This window comes from Rosa rugosa, chromosome 5, assembly GCF_958449725.1.
Source record: "Rosa rugosa chromosome 5, drRosRugo1.1, whole genome shotgun sequence".
In the NCBI taxonomy this organism is placed as follows: Eukaryota; Viridiplantae; Streptophyta; class Magnoliopsida; order Rosales; family Rosaceae; genus Rosa; species Rosa rugosa.
The window spans coordinates 7928558-7950104 of NC_084824.1; the positions used below are offsets into that span (position 1 = coordinate 7928558).

A 21547-nucleotide genomic window follows, 5' to 3' on the forward strand; every position below is an offset into this window, starting at 1 on the left:
CAAGCCATATTCAAGGGTTGGGGAGTGATGAGGTTAAATGTGAAGGATTGACGAGATTACTTTCGATATTTATATATGAAACAACAGCCAGAAGTTGGTCAATAATCCTGAACTGGTAAACAAAAATAATAACAGGGAAGAAAAAATTGAACAGCCTTAAATGTGTTACCATGTACTACTCCGCCTACAAGTTTGAACAGTGTGGCCAAGAAGTGGACTAAGCAGATGGTGCTTCAGCAGCAGCAGCTGCGGCTGCTCTTTTCTTGGCAAAGTATTCATCAGCACGGGCAATGTTCTTAGCAACTGATGGCTTTACCCACTTCTTCCGGCCCGGTAAAACAGTGAGACTACAGCCAGCAGCCTCAAGCTTCTCCTTCGCCGCTGCAGAAAAAGCCCGAGCCTTAAAGCTCAGCTTCACTTTGAGTTCCCCATCACCAAGAATCTTGAAATAGAGAGAAGTCAAGTGAATTTAAATCAGTTTATAATTCCAGTGACTTGAATTGCAATCAACCATGCTTCCACTGAATATGCAGATAATTGATTAAGAGGTGCACAATGATAACTGACTAACCCCATAAAAAGTATATGCTATCCCATATGCATTGAAAATTTAGTGGGCCAAATCAGGGATCAGAATTCCCCTTATGATACTGTTAGTTTTTCATACCATGATATAGTTTTTTCAGTTAAAGTTTCAATGCATCTTTCAGTCATATCAAGTAGGTGGCAAGAAGCTGAATTTGGTTCCAGGATTAGAAAGCCCGATCATATAGAAGGTTTGGACAAGTTTTGGCTAGAAATTCCAGAACGCATCAAAGTATCGGTTCCTTTAAACAAGACCAAACATTTGAGGAATCAGCAGAAGATGAAACACGCAAGATGATTCACTAATTGGTAGCAATCAAACAATCTAGATTTTATTAGAAGCTGTTAACTGATAAGAGGGATGATAGGTATTACCAACCACTACAGATTAAGTTGCATTATTCATCACCCAATGCTTATACAGACTTTATAATTGTCCATATTTATCCTTTACCCTCAGGATATGCAGAAAAGAAAAATCAAACTAAAACTTATACCTCCTTAAAGGAGCAAAAGTCAACTTATCACAAGTAACAAAGTTATTCAAAAAGAGTGGTTCAGATAAAAAAACACACACACACATGAAAGTTATTGACACTAATACTTACATAATTGTTTACAAGCTCAAGAGCCAACTATACTTCATTTGAGAGAGTTACTCATGCCATATTATACTAACACAGATGGTATCTCAACGTATGTGATTTTCCCAAGCTTTGTGTGCATTTAGTTTAAGGTTGAGCTGCATTTGGTATGGAGGCTAGATCTACAATGGTTGGTATGTCTAACTTATTAACTTAGTCTAAGTGAACCTGTACAAACAGTCCAAGAGTAACTGCGGATTCATTCTCCTTTTGATCAAAATAGCATAAATAATTACGATCACCATATGTAAGCTTACGCATTAATATCACTCATCCCAAACTTCTATTCTTACAAGAAAATTCCCATACTTCTATAGCAGCATATCATATTTGACAGCCTATAACTAACTGTTACTGACAGCAAAGCTTAGTCGAAAACTTCAGATGTAAAACATGTTAACCACTAAATGCATAAATTAAACAAATCAAGCAAGCACTACCTTCAAAGGGAGTTTCCTCTCTCTCCCCGAAGGGTTGATCAACCCCTTGTCCTTCAAACTCTCTAACGAAACTTCTTCTCCTTCTTCAAACCCTGCGTCTTCTATATCTTTCAAGTTCACAGGCACATATTTAGGCAACCCCTTATGCATACCTTGCAACAAAAACACACACACACAACCAATTACACATCACATTTCGAGCAATGCACAAACCCTAAACCGATACACAAGCTCATTCAGACATTTCATCAAACACCTGGCGTGCATATAACAATGAAATGTCAATACCTCCAGAAATTCCCTTGAGCTTGGGAATTCGACGGTAGAGCGGCATCTGTCCACCTTCAAATCCGGGCCGGACACCCGGTCCGGACCGGGACTTCTGTCCCCGCATACCGAACCCGCAGCTGTTGCCTTGCCCAGCAGCAATACCTCTTCCCTTTCTCTTACCCTTCTTTCTGGACCCGGGTTGCGGGCCCAAGTTGTCCAGCCTGAACCGGACGTTCCCAGTCGGAGCCCCGACTACCGCCGCGGCCGCCTTGTTCACAACCACCAGCTGTCTTCTCTGAGGAGTCGGAGTCGGAGTCGGAGTCGTCTTGAGCGAGGGGATTGAACATAAGCTTGGCCTCAAGTTGCTCACATTTCCCTGCGGAAAAATTGAAACGCATTTTTCAGCTAATTAGGCAATTCATACAATTAGAGACAAGGAGTCGGAGAAGGAATGAAAACCTTGAATGGCGAAGAAGGGAAACGCAGGGCGGGGCTTGAAGAAAGAAAGAGCGGGGACGCTGCCATGGATAACAGAAAGACTGTAGCTGGAGCTAACAGAGTGTGACACAATCAGATAGGATAAGCTGCGTTTTCTTCTTCTTCTTCTTTTTTCTTTTTCTTGGATGATTAGCTCTCTGGGCCTATAGTAACAGCTGGTGTTTATGCCCGTTAGATCATTTTGGGCCTGATGTGTACTACAAAACACTCGAACCCAATGGGGCTCATATGTCTGGATTTGGAACTAAACACCCACAAACACAATTGAACCGACTAAAAATAACCGAAGTCGAACTGAATGCTTATGGCGCTGTTTTCAATTAGTACTTACTAAAAACCAATAAAAACACAATCCAACCTAATTAGTTAAATCTTATTAATTTGGGAAATTCATACAAACAGTGTCTGAACTTTTCCAGACTATTAATTTTCATACCTATACTTTGAAAAATTTCATAATGGTACCTGAAGTTTTGGTCCCGACCCAATTTCCGTATCTAGCAACAGTAAAGTCGTCATCGGCGTTAAATTTTGAGGGGTAAATCTGAAACTTTAGGTATTATCGACAAAAAAAAAAAGAAAAAAAAAGTTGGCCATGGCTCGACTCGAACTATGCAGCCTCACTCGCGATTTGCAATTGCCATGTCTTTCTTTCTTCTTCTTCGAATTGCTGTTGCATCGAACCAAGGACAAAACGCTCTCTCTCTCTCTCGACTTTGTGCCTCGCGCCACCGGTGAACCCAAACCCGGCCACAACCCTCTCCAGATGCGCCCGCCCACGGAGGTGTCTCTGCGCCCCCGAATTTGATTCAACCCTTTCTATGATTTCGATTTCAATTTCGATTATGATTTGTTTTTGCAGGAGTTGGCAAATCATGCCTTCTTCTTCAGTTCACCGACAAGGCGGCAAGTTTCTGAGCGCCGGCCTCGACGAGAAATTAAAGATCTCCGATCTGGAGAGGCTGGAGAGACAGCCTCAACGAGAATAATCTCTGAATTTCTGGTCGGCTGGAGTGCCGGCCTCGACGAGCGTCGCTTCGTCTCTGCCACCAAAATCGCCACCGTCACCGCCGACAACTCCTCCTCCGACGCCGAAGCAACATTCAAATCCATAGGCACGCCTTCGTCTCCCTCAAGCCCTTCAATTCCAGGCAGAAAATCCAAGTAGTCCAAGAACCCTACTTTGTGAAATGGGCATCATCAGTTCACTTTTCTTTGTTGATCTGATTTGGGATTTCCGTCCATTTCAGTGGGTTTGGTTCACATAAGTTTGTTCAGACTGCAGGACCAGAAGCTGGGACGAATTGGTGAAGCCCAGAAGGTGTTCGATCAAATGTCTGAGAGAGATGGTTTTGCGTGGACTACAATGGTTTCTTCTCATACTCGTGTAGCCGTGTAGGGAATATGATTTCGGCGAGGACATTGTTTGATGAGATGATAGAAAGGTGTACAGCTACTTGGAATACTATGATCGACGGCTATGTGAGACTTGGTAATGTGGAGTCTGCAGATTTGTTGTTTAATCAAATGCCCATGAGGGATTTAATCTCGTGGACAACTATAATCAATTGTTATTCTCATAATAGGATATTTGGAGAAGCATTAGCAGTGTTTAATGATACAAGGTGGGTTGAGAGAATTCATGGCTGAGATTTTGAGGATGGGGAGACTATAGGATAAGAATTTGGTCCAAATGCGAGGGTGGTGTGGAGAAGGAAACCATATGAGAGTACAAAGCGTGAAGTTGCAGAGAGATAGGAGGATGAATACTGAAGTTCTAGATTTACCCCTCAAAATTTAACGTCGTTGACGACTTTACTATTGCTAGATACGAAAATTGGATCGGGGCCAAAACTTCATGTACCATTATGAAATTTTTCAAAGTATAGGTATGAAAATTAATAGTCTGGAAAAGTTCAGACACTGTTTGGACGAATTTCCCTATTAATTTCTGAACTTTGACATAGCAGGACGCTCTGCTAGGGTTTGTGGTGCGGCGGCCCATCTGGTTCGTCGTGACCTATACCTACTCCATTCATAGAGAAAATTTCATGCTTTTGCCTCTTCATCTTCGTCTTCGTTGTCTTCAAAGGCAGTGCGTCTGTTGAGCGGAGTTTGGGTGTTGCTGGGGCTGTGTTCGTTGGCCTATTTACTGTTGGTACACCATCGGAGGTAGGCGGTGATTACTGGGAGGAGTGAGATCTGGGAAGCAGCCCCGGTGATCTCAGGGGTTTGGGGCGAGGTCTCGCTGTAGATGCGGTGGTGCTTGGTTGGATCGATGGTTGAAGGATAAGGGCGGTGGGAATCCGGTTTCTTTTTCTGTCGGTGGATTTGGATCTTCATCTACTTTAGAGGGGATCGGTGGTATCTCTCTACAATTCCGCGACTATGACGCTATCTGGACGGGGCTGAAGAACGTCAAATCCTGGTGCGAGGTGAGGGGATTGGGTTCTAGTGGCGATAGCCGAGAGGTGGTGTCGGCTTGTTGGGACTTCGATGGCGGCGATTTGTTGGTCAGCGATGGCTATAGAAGTTTGGCAGTCTCCTCCATTGCAGGTCATCGGGACGTGTCCAACAGCGCTGCTGTCGAAATCGTTGGCATCAGGATCCGGGTCTGGGATCCGGGTGGAGTTTGGTTTTGGATTGCAGCCCACAATCTTTGTTGGGCTTTTTATGATTCGTTAGAATTGATTGGGGCTCCTGTGATTTACTGGTATTAGATTCAGAACCCAATTCTATGGTATTTGTTCGTGAAAAATCGTCTACCAACATGGCCATGTTCTGACACCCTTGGTCGGCTTCGATCTTTAGGTGGGAGAGTGCCTTCATTCCTACGCCAAGTTGATTTTTGTCAATTTGTGCGTTGGAGTTTGATGAGTAGTCAAACCACCGACTACTCAATTCACTACACGGCTGTAATCCGTATGTAAAATCAGCATTGCGTCTCGACGTTGCTGCTCTTGCGTTATTAAGTTCTTATATTTCCTATGTATTTTTCTTTTCGTACTGTTTTATTCCCTTCTTCATGTCTTTTGATATCGTATCGTTGTAATCTTTCAATTTTAATAAATAGTTGACCTCCTTCGATTCAAAAAAAAAAAAAAAATCTTATTAATTTCTATTGTAGGCTCTCAAACAGTAATTCATCGTTCTAGGGGTCTTTGACTAAAATTATTCTTTTCTTTTGTTATTGTAAATTTTGTTTTACTTACTTTATTTCTTACAAATTCAGTTTTTCTAGTCTTTTTTTTATATTTCAACGCATGTCAGTCGACTCAAATTAAAATAATGAATATTGATCTTTTAGCATAAGTAATATTTGTTTTATTATACTAGCAGAAGGAAATGTTTCGTTAGAATTACACTTCAACTTATTAGAACGCTGTTGAAAATAATCGAAATCGAACCGAACTGCACTGAAGTGATGCAATTTAGGTTTTGAAAATCGAACACCTATACTGATATAGCTAGTATTCCGACGCCTTTGATTGGGCCTGATGTGTACAGCGATTGAAATTCAGGGCCTCATATGAATAAATTACAGCCCAGAAGAAGTGAGCTTTTGACTTTCACACTAATGGCGATAAAACATCAAATTGGGTACACCTGAAGTTCGGAAAGTTGCATTCTTTAATCCAAGTAAGAATAAACGTTTAAGCTTCAACAATCTGCGCAGGTCTGCTGCAACTAGTACATTGATTCCCTCTCTATCTTTTTTTGATTGTCGTTTTTCCTTTATTTTTGTGCCACTACTTATGTAACAGCTTCATAAATTGATACAGCAATATTGATGTGTATGATAAATAAATCTGAAACTGTTGCATAGAGCTCGATCTGGGCTCCATGATCGAATTCAATTGCGCCGGAGAAAGAGATGTATGACTGGCAAGGATGACTGAAACGATTATTACTGGAATAATGTTAGAAGATGAAGGTAACTAGCTAGCTTGCGCTGAAGTACAGAAGAAAAGAGAAGAAGATGGTTTCATATAAATTGGTGTTTGGTGGAGAGGACCACTTGAACAATGTTTTCAGTATTTGGATGCACGGCCTATGCATGCTTGCATGGACGGACTTTACAAATTTGTATTTGAAATCCTAATCATGAGTCCACCTCGAGGTCTATGTGTAGAGTGGTCCATCAACCACCTGAATATATACTTATGTATTTATCAGCATCTATTTTGATTTTTTCTAAATATGAGATACCCATCTTAGTTATCATGATTCTTTTGACTAAAAATGTGGTTATCATATGTGATCTGTCACGGTCTCGTTGAGTTGGCCACGGGTGATCAGATGAACACTATTGTTATATGTCATATTGCCGAAGATTTTTGGATTAGTAACCCACTAATTCGTAAATATTTGCTTAAGGGCTTGGATAAAGAAGTTTGCTCCTAGGGCACGGCCTTCACGTACTTACTGAGTTACTGAACATGTATATCCCTTGTCCAGTTTGGCTGCTGATGCCTGAACCTCTTTGAAATATTTAAACATATATGTTATCCTAACACCCTAGGGAAAAGATCAAAACAATACAAACTTGTTGAGCAAAACCACATGGATTGAAGAAAAAGAAAAGATAAGCAGGGGGGTTCTACTGCCTACTTTACTGAATCCTTCTATATATTTGCCGTCAAGGATTCCATGATAGATCAATAGAACACACCATTTCGCTCAATGTAAAATGGCGTCATATGTATTGCGCCATAGATACGCAAGTCAACATCTATCTTGTATAGAGCTTCCTAACCGTCCATTTCACTAAGCTATCTAATAAGATCGAAGGGATTACAACTAGGTAGCTATATATATATAATGCTCTCAAGTAATCGAGTTATTCACACATTTGATCCCCATTATCTCCTTAATTTCGGCATCGACAAAGATTTTTCATTAGAAAGAGAGGGCAGTTGATCAAATTAGATTCAATTGCGAACTCGTACCAAACCGTTCATATTGTAAACCAAAATGTACGTAGCCAAACATTCTCTTTCATAATCATATATATGGTCCATAGTGGGTATGGAGGCGTTGGTGCTTTTGTCTAAAAGTAACTTTGCATTGCATTATTACGAAGTTTTAAGACAACCAAACCAGTACTCATTCATCGACATAAGTATATGAATATGGGGTTGGATGGGACATTCACATATATAGTCTCGATCGACCCTTGATTAATTTGCTTAATCTCGACGTTGGTTGAAAATGACTACGAACAAAAACCCAGGTACTAGTAAGGAATAAAACAAGACATGGCTAGGTGGGGTTGAGGTTGAGCCCATCCCAAGTTAGATCATGAAAATATTGATAATCAGACATTGATAGTAACACTTCCATGATCCATGGCAGTCAAAGTGGTACAATGATACCCAGGAGCCCTAAGTCTTTAGCTTAGTAGCTTTGTGCATTAAACTGTGGACCATCCATTACATAACCTATATAATCTCATCATATATATCTATGTCGATCTATATATCATTCTCGATCTTATATATCTTTAACATTTATTGATCGTAGCTACTGATCATTCACTACAGTGGTAAGTAATATATGTCTTCACTGATTGCCCTGATCAACTTCCATAGCTTATAAATACCAGCTTTCACTCTTTTGGTTCTGGCTTGGCTTTAATTATATACATGCCTGGCTAGAGCAGAGCTACCGCTATCACAGGACAAGCATAAAGACAGAGACTAGCTAAGTAGCTAGCTAGCTATTTGATTCCCATACGTACATATATCTCCTCCTGTGGTGAAGAGCAGTAATCTTCATTATTATGAATTTTGAAAATGGGGATATTATGAGCAAACAAGGAATTGAAAATCTCATGTAATTATACAGCGGGTGTTTTATAGCATTTCGGTGTTAGGAGCAGTTAAATAAGTTTGTTGTGTGAAATACACTATAAATAATGACTAATCTAATGAGTTTTAGATTTTCAATACTTTAAACTACTATAAAATTACTCTTAACAACGAACCCAAAATGGCACTTCACAATTCACATACCTAAAGCCGTTTTTAAAGTCACGAGACCCAGTACTGTCGTCCTTTGTTCCTTTTTGAATTTTAATTTATTGTATGAGAGAGAGAGAGGGAGATGAGTCCAAAATCCGAAGGGTTTGGCAGAGAAAACTGATAGAGAACTTTCAAAGCTCTTTATCTTCCACCATCACTCAACCAGCTTCTTCATTGCAGTACTCTCCAACTCAAAGTCCCTTGAATTATTTTCTCTCTTAAAAGCTATAGCTTTACTACTCACTTCCAAGTTCCAACCCCATCCCACATCTCATCTGAGAGAGAGACTCAGACAGAGAAGAGAGAGAGAGAGATACAAATAGCTTTGGGTTTGGGCTTTTGCCTCATATTTTCGTTTCTGTCTTTCTCTGTCGGTACCATGTAAGTCATCATCGTCCTTAATTAGAGTCCCATTAACACTCCTTTCAAACTCTCCTCCTCTCTAGTTCATCCAACTCCATCTTGAACCCACACAAAGTCTAGTACATCGTTAATGTTAAAGTAGGATTTGTTATTTTGGTGTTTTGCAGGAATCCATTAGACCTCAACAACTTGCCTGATGATCATAATCGAGACAGAGATAGAGATAGAGACCGAGAAAATGGTAAACAATTCATCGACGGGGACGCCTCCTCCTCCTCAGGTACCGGTATACACAAATTTCCGACCAAAGGGGCCGTAGGCCGTTCAAAAGTGAACCTTTGTTTCTTCTTTTTTCAGAGCTCCTTTTTATATTTTTCTCAACTCTAGAAACAAGTTGTTATTTCATCCAAGTTACAACCTTGAATCATGAAAACTGTCTACATAGGGCATGGACATTTTAACTTTCTCCTTAATTAACTTTCTCCTTAAAACTGATGTCTGTTAATATATGAGATTTGGGTAATTAATTAAGTAATTAATTTTAGCTAGCTAGGGATAGCTAGGATTAGTCTCATCGAAGAAGGCTTTGATTTGATTGATTGGTTGGTTTTGCAGGCCATAGAAAAAAGAAAAGCGGCGGAAAAGATGGAAAAGACGAGAGTGGGAAGGTCTACGAGTGTAGGTTTTGTTCCCTCAAGTTCTGCAAATCTCAAGCTCTTGGGGGACACATGAACCGCCACCGCCAAGGCAAGTCTAACTTTTTTTTTTTTGGTCTGAAGGCAAGTCTAACTTAAATTAAATTATTCACTTCACCAGTCTCTCACTATCTGTTTTTTCTCTCCGTATAAAGTTCGAAAAGTTGGTAATTTTATATTTGAGAAAAAAATTGGGGATACTGCCAGGTTGATGATGGATCGATCTAGCCATGAAGCCTATAGCGTGGTCATGTCAAATGTAAAAAACAAAAGTTGGGGTTTGTTATTGAAAGTCTTTGTGGATTTCTGATGTGATTTGATTTGTGTGTTGGGGTTTTTGTTTACAGAGAGGGAGACAGAGACACTAAACCGTGCTCGTCAGCTGGTCTTCAACAACGATAACCTAGCCGCTCCTGGCCCTCCACATTTAGGGTAATGTAAAAAAGCAAACTATGCATGTGAATTTTTGATCAAATTTCTCTCCCCCATTTTGATCTTTTCAGTGATTAGTTTGCTAATTAAAATTTCATGGTTTTGATTAAATAGCTGCTGCCATCCGATGACATCTCCAGGAGGGTATCCCCACCCAATTGCAGGAGCTCCCGGTGACCCAACAACATTACCTCTGAGATTCCCTGCAAGAATGTTTTCTGGTTCTCCCTCCACACAACTCATACCACCACCGCCAGCAGCGGCCCCAGGTCAACCACCGCAAGCCGTACAGCCTTCGCAGCCCTACTTATACCCCTCTCCTTCACGCCCCATGTCCTACCCTTCTTCACACTATCAACACCAAAATGACTACTATGTCGGTCATGTCCTCGGTGGTAACAACACTAGTGCATCCCAGTATGGCCATCATCTGAATGTGAGCTATGGCGCCACGGCGGGTGTACAAGATCATCATCAGTCCAACAACAACGGTTACAACAACTATACTTGTATTGGTGCTCCGGTCACGCATAGCGGGGGGTTTGGGCAAGGCAGCAGCAGCCTGAGTTCGGAGTTGACTGGATCGGGAGGAGGAGGCGGTGTTGGTGGTGGAGCTATGAGCTACTCAGGAACACAACCCCCTCCACCTCCTTCCATCAACCGATTTCAACATGGCTTCTAATTAATTATTGAAACAGGTTTTTTTTTTTTTTCTTCATTTTAATGGAGTTATAGTAAGTAAGTCTGAAGTAGTATCATTAGGCTATTTGTTGACACGCCAAGCAGAAATGACAGGGAGAGATGAGAGACTCAAAAGAAGCTGACAAAATGGGGTCATGAACATGCAAGAAGAAGAAGAGAGAGACTGAGTTTTGGTGTTTCTCTACAGGAAGGACTGGACTAAGGGACAGCTTTAGAGGTCATGGACAGGCTCAGCAAGTTTGGCTTCAAGCTGTGGGGATTTGGAAGAGGGTTGTTGGGTTTCTTGTGTATGTGACTTGTGTGTGTGTGTGTAACTCTGCGCTAAGCTGTGTATACTCCCAACTCTGAAAAGGAAAAGAGGGGTGAACTAGAAAAAGAGGGGATGTGGGACAGCCAGTTAGAAATGAACTGAAAGTTCCCAACCCCTTTTTGCATTTCCAGTTCGTTTTGCATGCTATAATTGAATATTTTAACCTTTGCCTTCTATGACTTCATTTCATATGACTTTTCCTGTGGAGTATTCAATGGTATTTAGATGGCTTCACCTCTTTGACCGTGAGAAGAAAGAGGGCTCTCTCTCTCTCTCTGCACCCAAAATTGGGGATCTCCTGGTTTTGCTGGGTCATATATTTATGTAAGTCACTGTGTCACACCATGCCTGCACTGTAGGGGGCAATGACCTGCTGATAACTCACAATTCCATTGTTACTTTTTCCTGCAAACTTCTTTACACACCACCAGGAAAACAATCAAAGTATATTTTAGTGTCTGTTAGATCCACTTTGCAAATTATCCCTCCAGAGAGTCCAAACTCCAAAGCACTTGTATCACCCCACAGTGCGCACAATTGAATTATTTCAGATTCACTCTTGAGAAGAGAAGAGAAGACACTGCTACAGATATGGTACTCTTACATGCATACGTTCTAAAATAATTGAGTTGGTAAGTATCCCTACCTAGTTAATATATAAGGTTAGTAACTATGCAAAGTGGCTACTTTAGGTGAACATTATTAATGTTTAGCCACTTTAGCTAAAAAGTCATTTTAGTTAGCCACTTTAAAATTACGTCGGCATCAAAACTCTCTATTTTAGCTAGTTTTAAATTTATATTATTTTTTAAATGAATATTTAATAGTTTAAATGTATTTATAATTTACATAAAATAATTTAAAATGAATGTTTTAAATTATAGAGAGTCTCATCCCACTCTCTATATTTAGGAGCGAGATAACTAAAAGTTATAATAGAGAGTCACTTAGGAGTCTGGTGCAGCTGCTAAAATAGATAAAAAGCTAAACATGCTCTTCAAAATAGCTAAGGAGCCAAAATAGAGAGTCTGCTAAAAATGCTCTAAAAAGTTAAAAGTCTAACAAAATTTTGTTATATATGTACCTCGGAAACCTCACCACCATTTTCATCTATCTCTCGATCTCTTCTAAACATTGGTGGGAAATAAATGGTTGGAACTGAGTTTTAACACTTTGACATTTTTGTTTTGAAAAAAACAAAACAACTGATATTTTTATCCATAAACAAATTACCATGGCCCTTGCACAACTCTTTATTTTAATTGCAAACACAACGAGAACCTAGATATTATTTGAGGACTACAGGAATTTTGTCTTATTTTTCCAAAAGTGAATAATGGGCGAACGATTTCAAACTTGTTGTGAGGGCGTAATCGGCCAGTTCGATAAAGTCATGTGATATTTTTAGTTATTCTAGCTCTTTTGGTTCATGGATTTGAGGCCTGAGAAAAAAATATATATATTTGTTCATGTCTAAAGCACAAGGAGAAAAAAAAAATTTAATTTTCCCATAATTCTAAGAGATTCATTTTTTCGCACTCTTAATTTACATTAATAACTTATTAATTTTATAATATTTTTTTTGTTAGAACATAAGTTTTATTGCACCGAGGTTAAACCTCAATATTGATAGTACATCACATGGTGCATAAGATACTCGTTCATGAAAGTCAGGAATTATAAGCATCACTCATTAATTTTATAATATTTGATCGCATTACTTATGAATTTCCTACCAATTTTTCTACCACTTCTCCAATGTTATTCAATACGAGATGAAGAGTTTGTGAGAATGTTAGTTTCCTATCCAATGAAAAATAAATAAATTATTTTCCCTTTTACGAACTAAACGAGGGTAGTTCCCAGAGGACATAGAAAGCATTGACAATCACTCAATCAGCCTGATTCGCTGCCTCAACAAAACAAACCCCTCAATGGTCAGCCATTAGTCCATCTAGTGCCTCTTAGTTGCTCATTAGTGGTCTCGGAGAACAATGTTCGTAAATATATTCATTTATGCTTAGATACTTAAATATGCAAAATTTAGTCAAATTAAAAGTCACTAACTATACATATATTTTACTATACAACAACTGTTCCTCGAATAGAAAATCTAAAGTAGAGGAGGGTAAAGTGAATAAAGTTACAAGAATTAGCTATGGAAATAGTACTAAAGCCTCATAATTGATACAGGCAAGTACTACGACAGGAGGGTCAGTTGACCCCTCTAGTTATTAGCTAGCTACGCCCATGGCCCCAACCATTGGATATATGTACATATACAGTATACATATACACCTGGAAAGCCCCAGCCATTGGATATATGTACATATACAGTATACATACACACCTGTCTTCCTTCGTAGAAAACAGCCTCTGAACTTGAATTTAATTAGATTTCCACTGTTCGTATTAATTAACTCTCATGATCGAATTCCCAGACATCTTAGTCTGCTCAATGTAAGTAGTGTAATATCAACAGGACCCTAATCTATTGCATGATTTGCAATAGTAATTAGACCAGATTAACCTCTCTTTGGGCCAATTGCTGGGGGTTGAATATAGAACTGAAGACGATTTAGGGCTTTCAGGTGCTTAAAACTGCAACTTGAAGTGATCGATGAAGTGTAATAGAGAGAGGTAGAGCAGCAGGAGCTAGACGAGAGACACAGACCAATGAAAGCGGCTCTTATAAACCCTTGCTAGCTAACAGCTATCTAGCTACACCGACCACTAATTTATAAATATGTATACCTCGATACAGACTAAACCTGCTGCACATATATAATATATTCATAGTTTAGGTCAGGTCAGGTTAGGTTAAGATGGACTGCAACATCTACAGAACTAGCGCCACAAAAATGTTGCAGATCCATAATTTAATTAAGCAGCTGTGTATATGTAAAATCAAATCAGTCTGTTAACTCATGGCCTGGAACTACATCAATCTGATTCGGACCAGGACCATCCTAGCTGAGAAGCTAGCTATTGCATGCTTATCCTTTTCTGGTTAAGAGGTTATATAAAAACCTAGCAATCTGGACCCACCGTATAACTGAAGATCTTTCACAGTTCGTTTATTTCAATCTATTCTTTTGATGAAGAAGAGATAGGTCATAGCAGAGATCTAGTTTTTGTAAATCATTACTTTGTTAATAATTGTCATTAAGTCTATACTGGATTATCGATCTTTTATTCTATTTTTTGGTAAAATACTTGTCTGCTATTCTTGATGAAGCTAATTAATAGTATTGGTAGAGCTGCATGGATTAATTCATCTTTCTCTGGCTTTCAGTTGCTTAAAGAGTTAAAGAGAACAGAAGGAAAAGAAAAGAAAAGAAGAAGAAGAGTAAACGTATATAATTATAAATGTCCGCCTCAAAATCTTCATCTTTACAGACCGAATCAAAAACTAGGTCAGACTAGATGTTCAGGCATTCAATTAGTAATAAGTAAAGAACCATAGACCTACCATAAATGTACAACAACAAAACAAAGAGAAAACGTTGATAAGGAACATTGATTTGATTGGAATTGCATCTTTAATTGACATTGGTTTTTGTTTTCTATTCAATCTTCACTGACAACTAAAAGGCTAACAGCTACCTAGCTATACAGCAAAAGAATAAGCATTCATCTGTGAAATGCACGGCATGCCCTAGCTAGCCTCACTGTTAAATATTTAACAATTATATATCGATTGGGGTATTTGTCGGTGTGTTCACTGTGTTGTGTCTATAATTAAGGTCTAAATGCTGCTTAATAAAGTTAAGGACGATTAATATACATGGAGCGACTGTACTGTACACACACACACACACACTCTCTCTCTCTCTCTCTCTATATATATATATATATATGTCTATCTATCTACCTCTCTCTCTCTCTCTCTCTCTCTCTATATATATATATATATATATATATATATACATATATATATATATATATATATATATATGTCTATCTATCTACCGGAGCGATCCCAAGATGATCAAAGGGATCGACATAGAGATATATTGAAGAAAGGTACGAGACTGCAAACTGGTCACTGTATATATTGTTGGTTGACAAAGATTGGGCCAGAGAAACAGAAAAAGAGAGGGATTGATCATGGATAATTGAATCTCTAGCTTAGCTAGCAGCTGCATGCGGTATTACTGTTCTATAGTACAAAGTATAAGGCCAGAACTGATCCAAGAGATATATCACGTATTATCCATTTTTCATAAATAAAATAAAAAGTTGCAAATATCTAATATTTCTAAAGCTAGAGTAGTTTGATAAGTATTGCAGTTAATTTTTCGTAAAAAAAAAAAAAAAAAAAAAAAGTATTGCAGTTAATTAATATATTATTCACCGTCAATAAATCGATAATCATCACCACCTCTCTAGTCGTTTTCAGAGTTCCACTGATCAGTTTATTGTGCACTTGTGCTAATTAGTTTTCTCTTTTCTCCGATTAAGTACGAAGACAATGACTTTAGCTCGTAATATTAACCCGGAATTGATTAATTAATTAGTTTGTTTTGCTTATTAGTTATCTCTTTTATCCGGTTAAGAAGATTATGACTTTAGTTCATAATATTCACCTGGCATTGATTATTGGCATGCATCAGTATAATTGACCAGTAATTACTAGTGCATGTTCCGTCTTGTTCTATGAAAAACTAGATATAGACTATAGAGCTAACTAGAATAGGCAAACCAATTGGACCAATGGAAATTCAACTCAAATCTTTTGTTTTTTTTTCTTCCTTACAATTCTCATACGTATCATGAACAAAATGACATAAATAATTTTTATAATGAAAGGTTAAAGACATTGGAACAGAACGAAAATTAGTGTCATGGAGATTATTATTCTACATAATATAAAAGAAATAGGTGGTGTTATAGAGCATGGCATGGTGAGTAGTTGATCTTTTGGTTATATATGTGAAGTTTATATTAAGCTTAAGCATTTATGATTGGCCAGAAGAATTTAAATATTTATACAAGGTAATAAGTTCATAAGTATCAAAAAAAAAAAAAGTATTGAGTTCATAACTTCATTTTCTGCATATGAGGATATATTTAATTTTAGAGATCGAGAGCTTTAGCTAGCTACAGTGTAATTGATTTGACTAGTTAGAAAGTAGAAACTTGGCTAGCTCATTTAGCTCAAAAGCATGTGTACACGTACTACCCCTAGCTGCATGCATTTAAAGCAAGCAGCGACTCTGAAACGTGAACTTCTAGCTTCGATCATGCATGAAAATGAAGGAGGTATACGAATCTTTGCAAATTATATGATGAAAGTGTGCCATATATATATATATATATATATATATATATGTCTGTTAAGAATGGTAATTACTAACCACGTGGTATGGTGTGCTGGTCGAGCGGCCTAGTCTGGAACCCCCAGGTCTAGCGTTCGATTCCCAACTTCATTCCGTGGCCAGCAGATTTGAGGGACCTTTGTTTGTTAACATGAGGGTTCGTGCGTCTGCGGTGCAGTGATTAGTTTGACAAAACTAGGATACACTGCATGAGGGTGCGTGTGTGGTTCTATTGACGTCTTCCCTCTCAAAAAAAAAAAATGGTAATTACAAAACGGTACTGACCAAAACAAGCCTAACGAGATGGTAATTACATGATGTGTGGCTATCACAAACTAGCCTTTGTTTGGCTACTTTAGAACAATCAAATACTTACTACTATTATGAATGTTAAGGAGGCGGGGGAATTACTATATTCCCACTCCGTTTGATAAATGATGATCGGTTTGAATATTCATATATTATTTTTGTTCTGAAAAAGTTATATTCTTCATTGAAAAATCCAAATCAAAATAAACGCAGGATAATTAGTATATGTGTAAAATACTTTACCACCGAAATGTTATCCTCAGTCTCAAGGAAGAGAAAGCCTAAATTATCTCCTGATGGACATTTCCTTGATTGGGGGGGGGGGGGTGAAGGATTTACATAATGTTTCACAAAATCACTTAAAACGTTGTGCTTATCATGTCCGCTACACAAATATACACATTGATTCATAAAAAGGCAATAGAGTGTCGGGTTCGGGGAAGTTATATCCATACCCACCTACATCTGCTGTAGATTTCAGGGGTAGGGTACTTTTGCTATCGCCAACCACTGCTTAGGCTAGGTTCTACTGTACACTCCATTTGATATGTTTTTTTCCTTCTTTTTTTGCCGATACTTTTACGAAGTAATATAAATGAAGAATTATTCAGTTGAAGCTACAACAATTTAGGGTGTGAAATGACCAATGGAAACTGTGCGTGTTAAAACGAAATTCAAGACTGAAAAGGACGTCTCATGCATAATATCAATTAGTTGCCAACAATATTATCAAAGTTGGTTTTGTTGAGTGTCTTAGATATCACGCGGTTCATCCCCTGTTATGGCAATGTTATGATTCACACCAGGTTCTCTTTTTTGGTCCTGTTAACTTCGTCTCTGTCTTTATTACCAGTTCAGTTCTCTCCTCCTGTAAATAATCCATGTTACATCTTTGTCACACACAACTTTAACACTACTCTCTCTCTCTCTCGCTCTCGCTCTGGGGTAGGGCACAGTGAATATTACACAAGTACGGCTCTAGCTAGTGTGCCTTTCAGAAGAGTTTGCTGAAGTTTCATGCATGAGAATACCAGTGCCCTGTGTGAAACAGACGTGGTTCCTTGGTTGTATCAGAGAGCTAGGTGTGTGTGTGTGTATAATATATATATATATATATATATATATATATATATATATATATATATATATATATATTGTGTGTGTGTATCGTTGAGAAGTGTGACTATATTGTACAAGTCTACATCAGGTAATGTAAACTTGTCTCTGCCTCCATATATTGCCAGCCAGCATGATAACAATGCATCTATGAAAATGAAACCTAGCTTTACATATAGCCTAGCTCCCTAGGGCATGCAACAGAGATCTCTTATATGTAAACCGAGCTATAGCTTGCTAGGGTCCTCTCTCGGGCCTCTCGTGCATGCCAGTGTTGTGTAGATCGGAGTACTTGATCTCTGGGAAAGCAAACAAGAATGTTTTGGTTTTTACTATCTGCTCCATCTGTGAGGCTGTGAGCAAGTCAATAACAGACTTGGTTTTCTCTGGTTTTACTTATAACCTAACAGGGTTTGTTATTTCATGTTATTGATGTGCCCCTGGGAAATAAAACTAGTGTTTTTGGTAATTATGATATTACTGCAGGTGTATATTTGAACAAAAAAAAAAAAGTTACTGGTGAATATAATCCATGTTTTCATCAAGAAATACTTAAGCTACTGTGATAAAGAGAATGCTTCTTAAGCTCCGATCCTCAAGAATTAGAGAACCCAGTTCGCCCAAATTAAAATTTTGAACAAAAGCAAGCCCATGTTTACTACACCCATGTTCATTGAATTCAACTTAGCTTTTTCGAATAGAAATGTAAGCCTATTTCTGGTTGGCAAAGAAATGGTAGAAGGAGTCTGAAACCTCAAACCCCGTAACAGTTCCCCTGGCAAAAAGAAAGAGTAAACTTTGCTAGACTAATTTTTCTGTCCAGCAAACAAATGAGTAAGTCGGAGGAGATTGAAGCAGATTTAAATTCCATTCGGAGCTTTTGCCTCAATGCTAGGTAACGAATGATGCAATCAAAATCATGATTCACAACATATGGCTCAAGGAGGGCCTGATAGATTAGACATATTGGTACTTGGAGTGAAACACAAAAGTAGTAGAAAATAGGTTGCAGTAAATGTTGATTAATGTCAGAGAAAATGCGAGTTCTTCACCATCACAAGATATACAAATCATATTCACCAGTAGTGTACCCTTTTTCACGTTCTTTGAAGAGAATTTGGAAGGGTGTTACCGAAGTAACATGTGTTTTCTTTAGTGTTGTGCCTCGTGCACTGGGATCAAATGATCAATTTGAGTACTATAATGACTTAACCAGCTCAGCAGCTGAACGGGCAGCAGCACATGCGCGTTCAGCAGACGCAATGGCAGCTCGAGCTTTCTCCAGGATCACAGATGATTGTGGTCTTGTTTCCCTAACTGGTACTGCATCATTATTAATTGATGGCTGAATCTCATCGGTACTTGACACATGCGTCTGAATTAAAGATCTTGGAGCAGGAATGTGTTGTTGAGGTTCTGGTTTAATCTCTGCGGTCTGAATATAATGTGCACCATTAGAAGGCGGAGAACTAAAAGACACTTGATTTGCAGGAGCTCGAGAAGGCAGTGCAGCTCCACCACTTATGTGCTTGGATCCACCCTACATATAATGGCAAAGGGTCCAATTTTAATCAGTGGAAATGACAGAGAATAGAAATTGAAATAAATTTCTAATTCCACAATCAAAAATTTAGTTACAAGATGTGTGTCCAGTCTCGGATGCTATTTCAAAATTTCATGAGCAAGTCCCTGTTAAGGCACTGAACTCATATAAAAATAATAATAGGGTAACTGTTGATTAACAAGTGTCAAAACAAAACCAAGGAACGATAACATAATCTGGTCATGGTTCTGAACAACCAAACAACGTCAGAAGTTTAAGCTACACCTAATCATTTTGAAAAAAGAGAAATAACATAATTGAGATTTGTACCAGCAGATCTTCATGTTTTCTACTGAATTCCGCTTCCGTGCTAGAAGAATCCCAATTCAGATTGTACTCTTGTGCGATTTCCTTCAATACCTTGAGCCTTGCCTCTCCAGAGGGAGCACTAACTGAAAGCTTTTCAATTATCTGCACAAATCATATCATGTATTGAAAAAGCAGTATTAGTTTTCTGACTACTGTAATGGCTGTTTCTTTAGAATTCAAACTTGCATATCCAATATAACCACTTAACAGTTCGGTTGACACCAGAATCAGGACGAAGCTCAGAGGCAGATGCTATAAATTCCTTCCCATATTTTGCTGTAAACAAATTCTTGATCTGCAATAAATCCGGAACTTCTGAACATCTTGGGGCAGAAAAAATTATGCTTGATATAGCCTCTCGTAGTTCTGGTGGGCAATCCCTGTAATAAGGAGAAAAGTGGTTCAGATAATTGAGTAGCAATGGCATGAACACATTATGGAATGATATACAACTGTGCAGATCAAGCAGGCTTCAAATATCCATTCTGGTTAAAGGTTAAGACAAACCACAATGCCGAAACTGATTTCAAATCCTATTATATCCTTGTCCTCTAGACGAGTCTTTCCAAAGTCTTTATAAGTAAATAGTAATTCACAAGTGATTTATATGATCATTTTTGACAAGATGATCCCCCAGTACATCAGCATTTTTATAAAGCTGAAAAAACTACCACTAAGGACTTACTTTTGGCTCTCAATAATGGGAACCCGTGCGAGGACAAATTCACAGAAAAGCTCCAATATCTCATAAGCAGCCCATATGTTTTGCTCTCGTATAACATGCTCCACCTACCAAATTATGAAAGGTTCATTCTTCAACAACATTATCTATCACAATTCAAGTACAGAGTAATCTAAACAAACAGGCATAAACATTGTTCCATATAACTCTTGAAACTTGTACCCGAATTCGAGCTATTGCTTCTTGGCCAGCCTGCAAAAACTGAGCAATCTCCTTGCGCATATGTTTAAGCTGCATATCTCTCTTGTTTTGCAGCAACTTAATCCGCGAAATTGCCAAGTTCAGACATGTTTTGCTACAAACAAACCATCAAGATCAACATTTACACCCACTCAACAACAACAACAACAAGAGCAATGCAAAAGAATACAAATTTTGGCTCCAAGCCTCCTAATTTGATAATCACACTCAGCTGAAACAACCCATTACTAAAGACAATGAATATCTAGAGCCCAAAATTCACTCACAACAGCAGAAATGAATCAATAATATTGAAAAAAAAAAAAAAAAAAAACCAATCAAAATATTGCCCCTACTAAAACCCCACATGCTGAAATGTACCACACTGTATTGGGGATCTCACAGAAACAAGAATTTCGAAAACACACGCCTCACAGGTTGAACTACAGAATTGAATAGCGTGTTCCAAGTATTAGTTGACCGACTCAAATTCATAGACCAACTAAATCAAAAGAAAAACAAAACCCAGTTGATTAAATCGATCAAAATGAAGAAACGCTTATGTAGAGGCCAAAGGCAAGACTGACCATTTTGTGCCGAAAACGCCTCTATTGAAGAGCTGGTTCAAGAGAGACATGGATGCGTATAAGAAGACGATGAAGCCTCTCGCAGGTAATCTTTTGATCGCTCACCAAAGGCTTTACGATATTTTTAAGCTTCTGGAAGGAAGACGATAGCAGAAACCCAAACTACTCTCTATATCTATTCTTGAACCACGATGGACTCTCTTTGGCTTTCGCTGTCTTCAATTTTTAGTTATTATGTACCCTCATTTTTAACCGACACATTTTAACTTTTATCTTTTTCACATTTTACATTTACACTTTAGAAATTTTACTTATGGTCGGATGGCATCTAATGTCACCCACACATGTAGGGATTGCAAATATCTCCGGTCAGGTTCCGATACCGTCAGGAGGATAAATTTGGGGTCAAATCGTGAAA

At 38.4% G+C, this 21547-nt stretch overlaps 3 protein-coding genes across 3 annotated transcripts; 1 reads left to right on the plus strand and 2 right to left on the minus strand.

Annotated features, from left to right (window-relative positions):
• Positions 1-33: 33 nt before the first annotated feature.
• On the minus strand, positions 34-2557 carry LOC133709612 (large ribosomal subunit protein uL15c). Its single transcript, XM_062135404.1, has 4 exons — positions 2399-2557; positions 1958-2315; positions 1670-1821; positions 34-442 (listed from the first exon to the last, which is right to left on the minus strand). Exons 1-4 carry the CDS (start codon positions 2462-2464, stop codon positions 218-220), a joined length of 801 nt encoding a protein of 266 aa, XP_061991388.1. The 5' UTR covers positions 2465-2557; the 3' UTR covers positions 34-217.
• A 6025-nt stretch (positions 2558-8582) lies between these two features.
• On the plus strand, positions 8583-11125 carry LOC133712296 (zinc finger protein JAGGED-like). The gene is made up of 5 exons (XM_062138407.1): positions 8583-8841; positions 8991-9103; positions 9439-9570; positions 9866-9950; positions 10065-11125. Coding segments are annotated over exons 1-5 (900 nt in total). The 5' UTR covers positions 8583-8839; the 3' UTR covers positions 10633-11125.
• Positions 11126-18700: 7575 nt separating this feature from the next.
• On the minus strand, positions 18701-21342 carry LOC133708245 (uncharacterized). The gene is made up of 6 exons (XM_062133705.1): positions 21130-21342; positions 20525-20657; positions 20306-20409; positions 19829-20000; positions 19582-19722; positions 18701-19248 (listed from the first exon to the last, which is right to left on the minus strand). The coding sequence occupies exons 1-6, from the start codon at positions 21177-21179 to the stop codon at positions 18907-18909; spliced, it is 942 nt and encodes a 313-aa protein (XP_061989689.1). The 5' UTR covers positions 21180-21342; the 3' UTR covers positions 18701-18906.
• Between the last annotated feature and the right edge of the window lie 205 nt (positions 21343-21547).

Coding starts and splice junctions, on each gene's coding strand:
- LOC133709612 (XM_062135404.1), bottom strand. CDS start 2,464: ATGGCAGCGTCCCCGCTCTTTCTTTCTTCAAGCCCCGCCCTGCGTTTC. Junction 2,316..2,398: donor TCCCTTCTTCGCCATTCAAG/GTTTTCATTCCT, acceptor ATTTTTCCGCAG/GGAAATGTGAGCAACTTGAG. Junction 1,822..1,957: donor GCTCAAGGGAATTTCTGGAG/GTATTGACATTT, acceptor TTTTGTTGCAAG/GTATGCATAAGGGGTTGCCT.
- LOC133712296 (XM_062138407.1), top strand. Junction 9,104..9,438: donor GGACGCCTCCTCCTCCTCAG/GTACCGGTATAC, acceptor TTGGTTTTGCAG/GCCATAGAAAAAAGAAAAGC. Junction 9,951..10,064: donor CCTGGCCCTCCACATTTAGG/GTAATGTAAAAA, acceptor TTGATTAAATAG/CTGCTGCCATCCGATGACAT.
- LOC133708245 (XM_062133705.1), bottom strand. CDS start 21,179: ATGTCTCTCTTGAACCAGCTCTTCAATAGAGGCGTTTTCGGCACAAAA. Junction 20,001..20,305: donor CCCATTATTGAGAGCCAAAA/GTAAGTCCTTAG, acceptor TCCTTATTACAG/GGATTGCCCACCAGAACTAC. Junction 19,249..19,581: donor GAAAACATGAAGATCTGCTG/GTACAAATCTCA, acceptor CATTATATGTAG/GGTGGATCCAAGCACATAAG.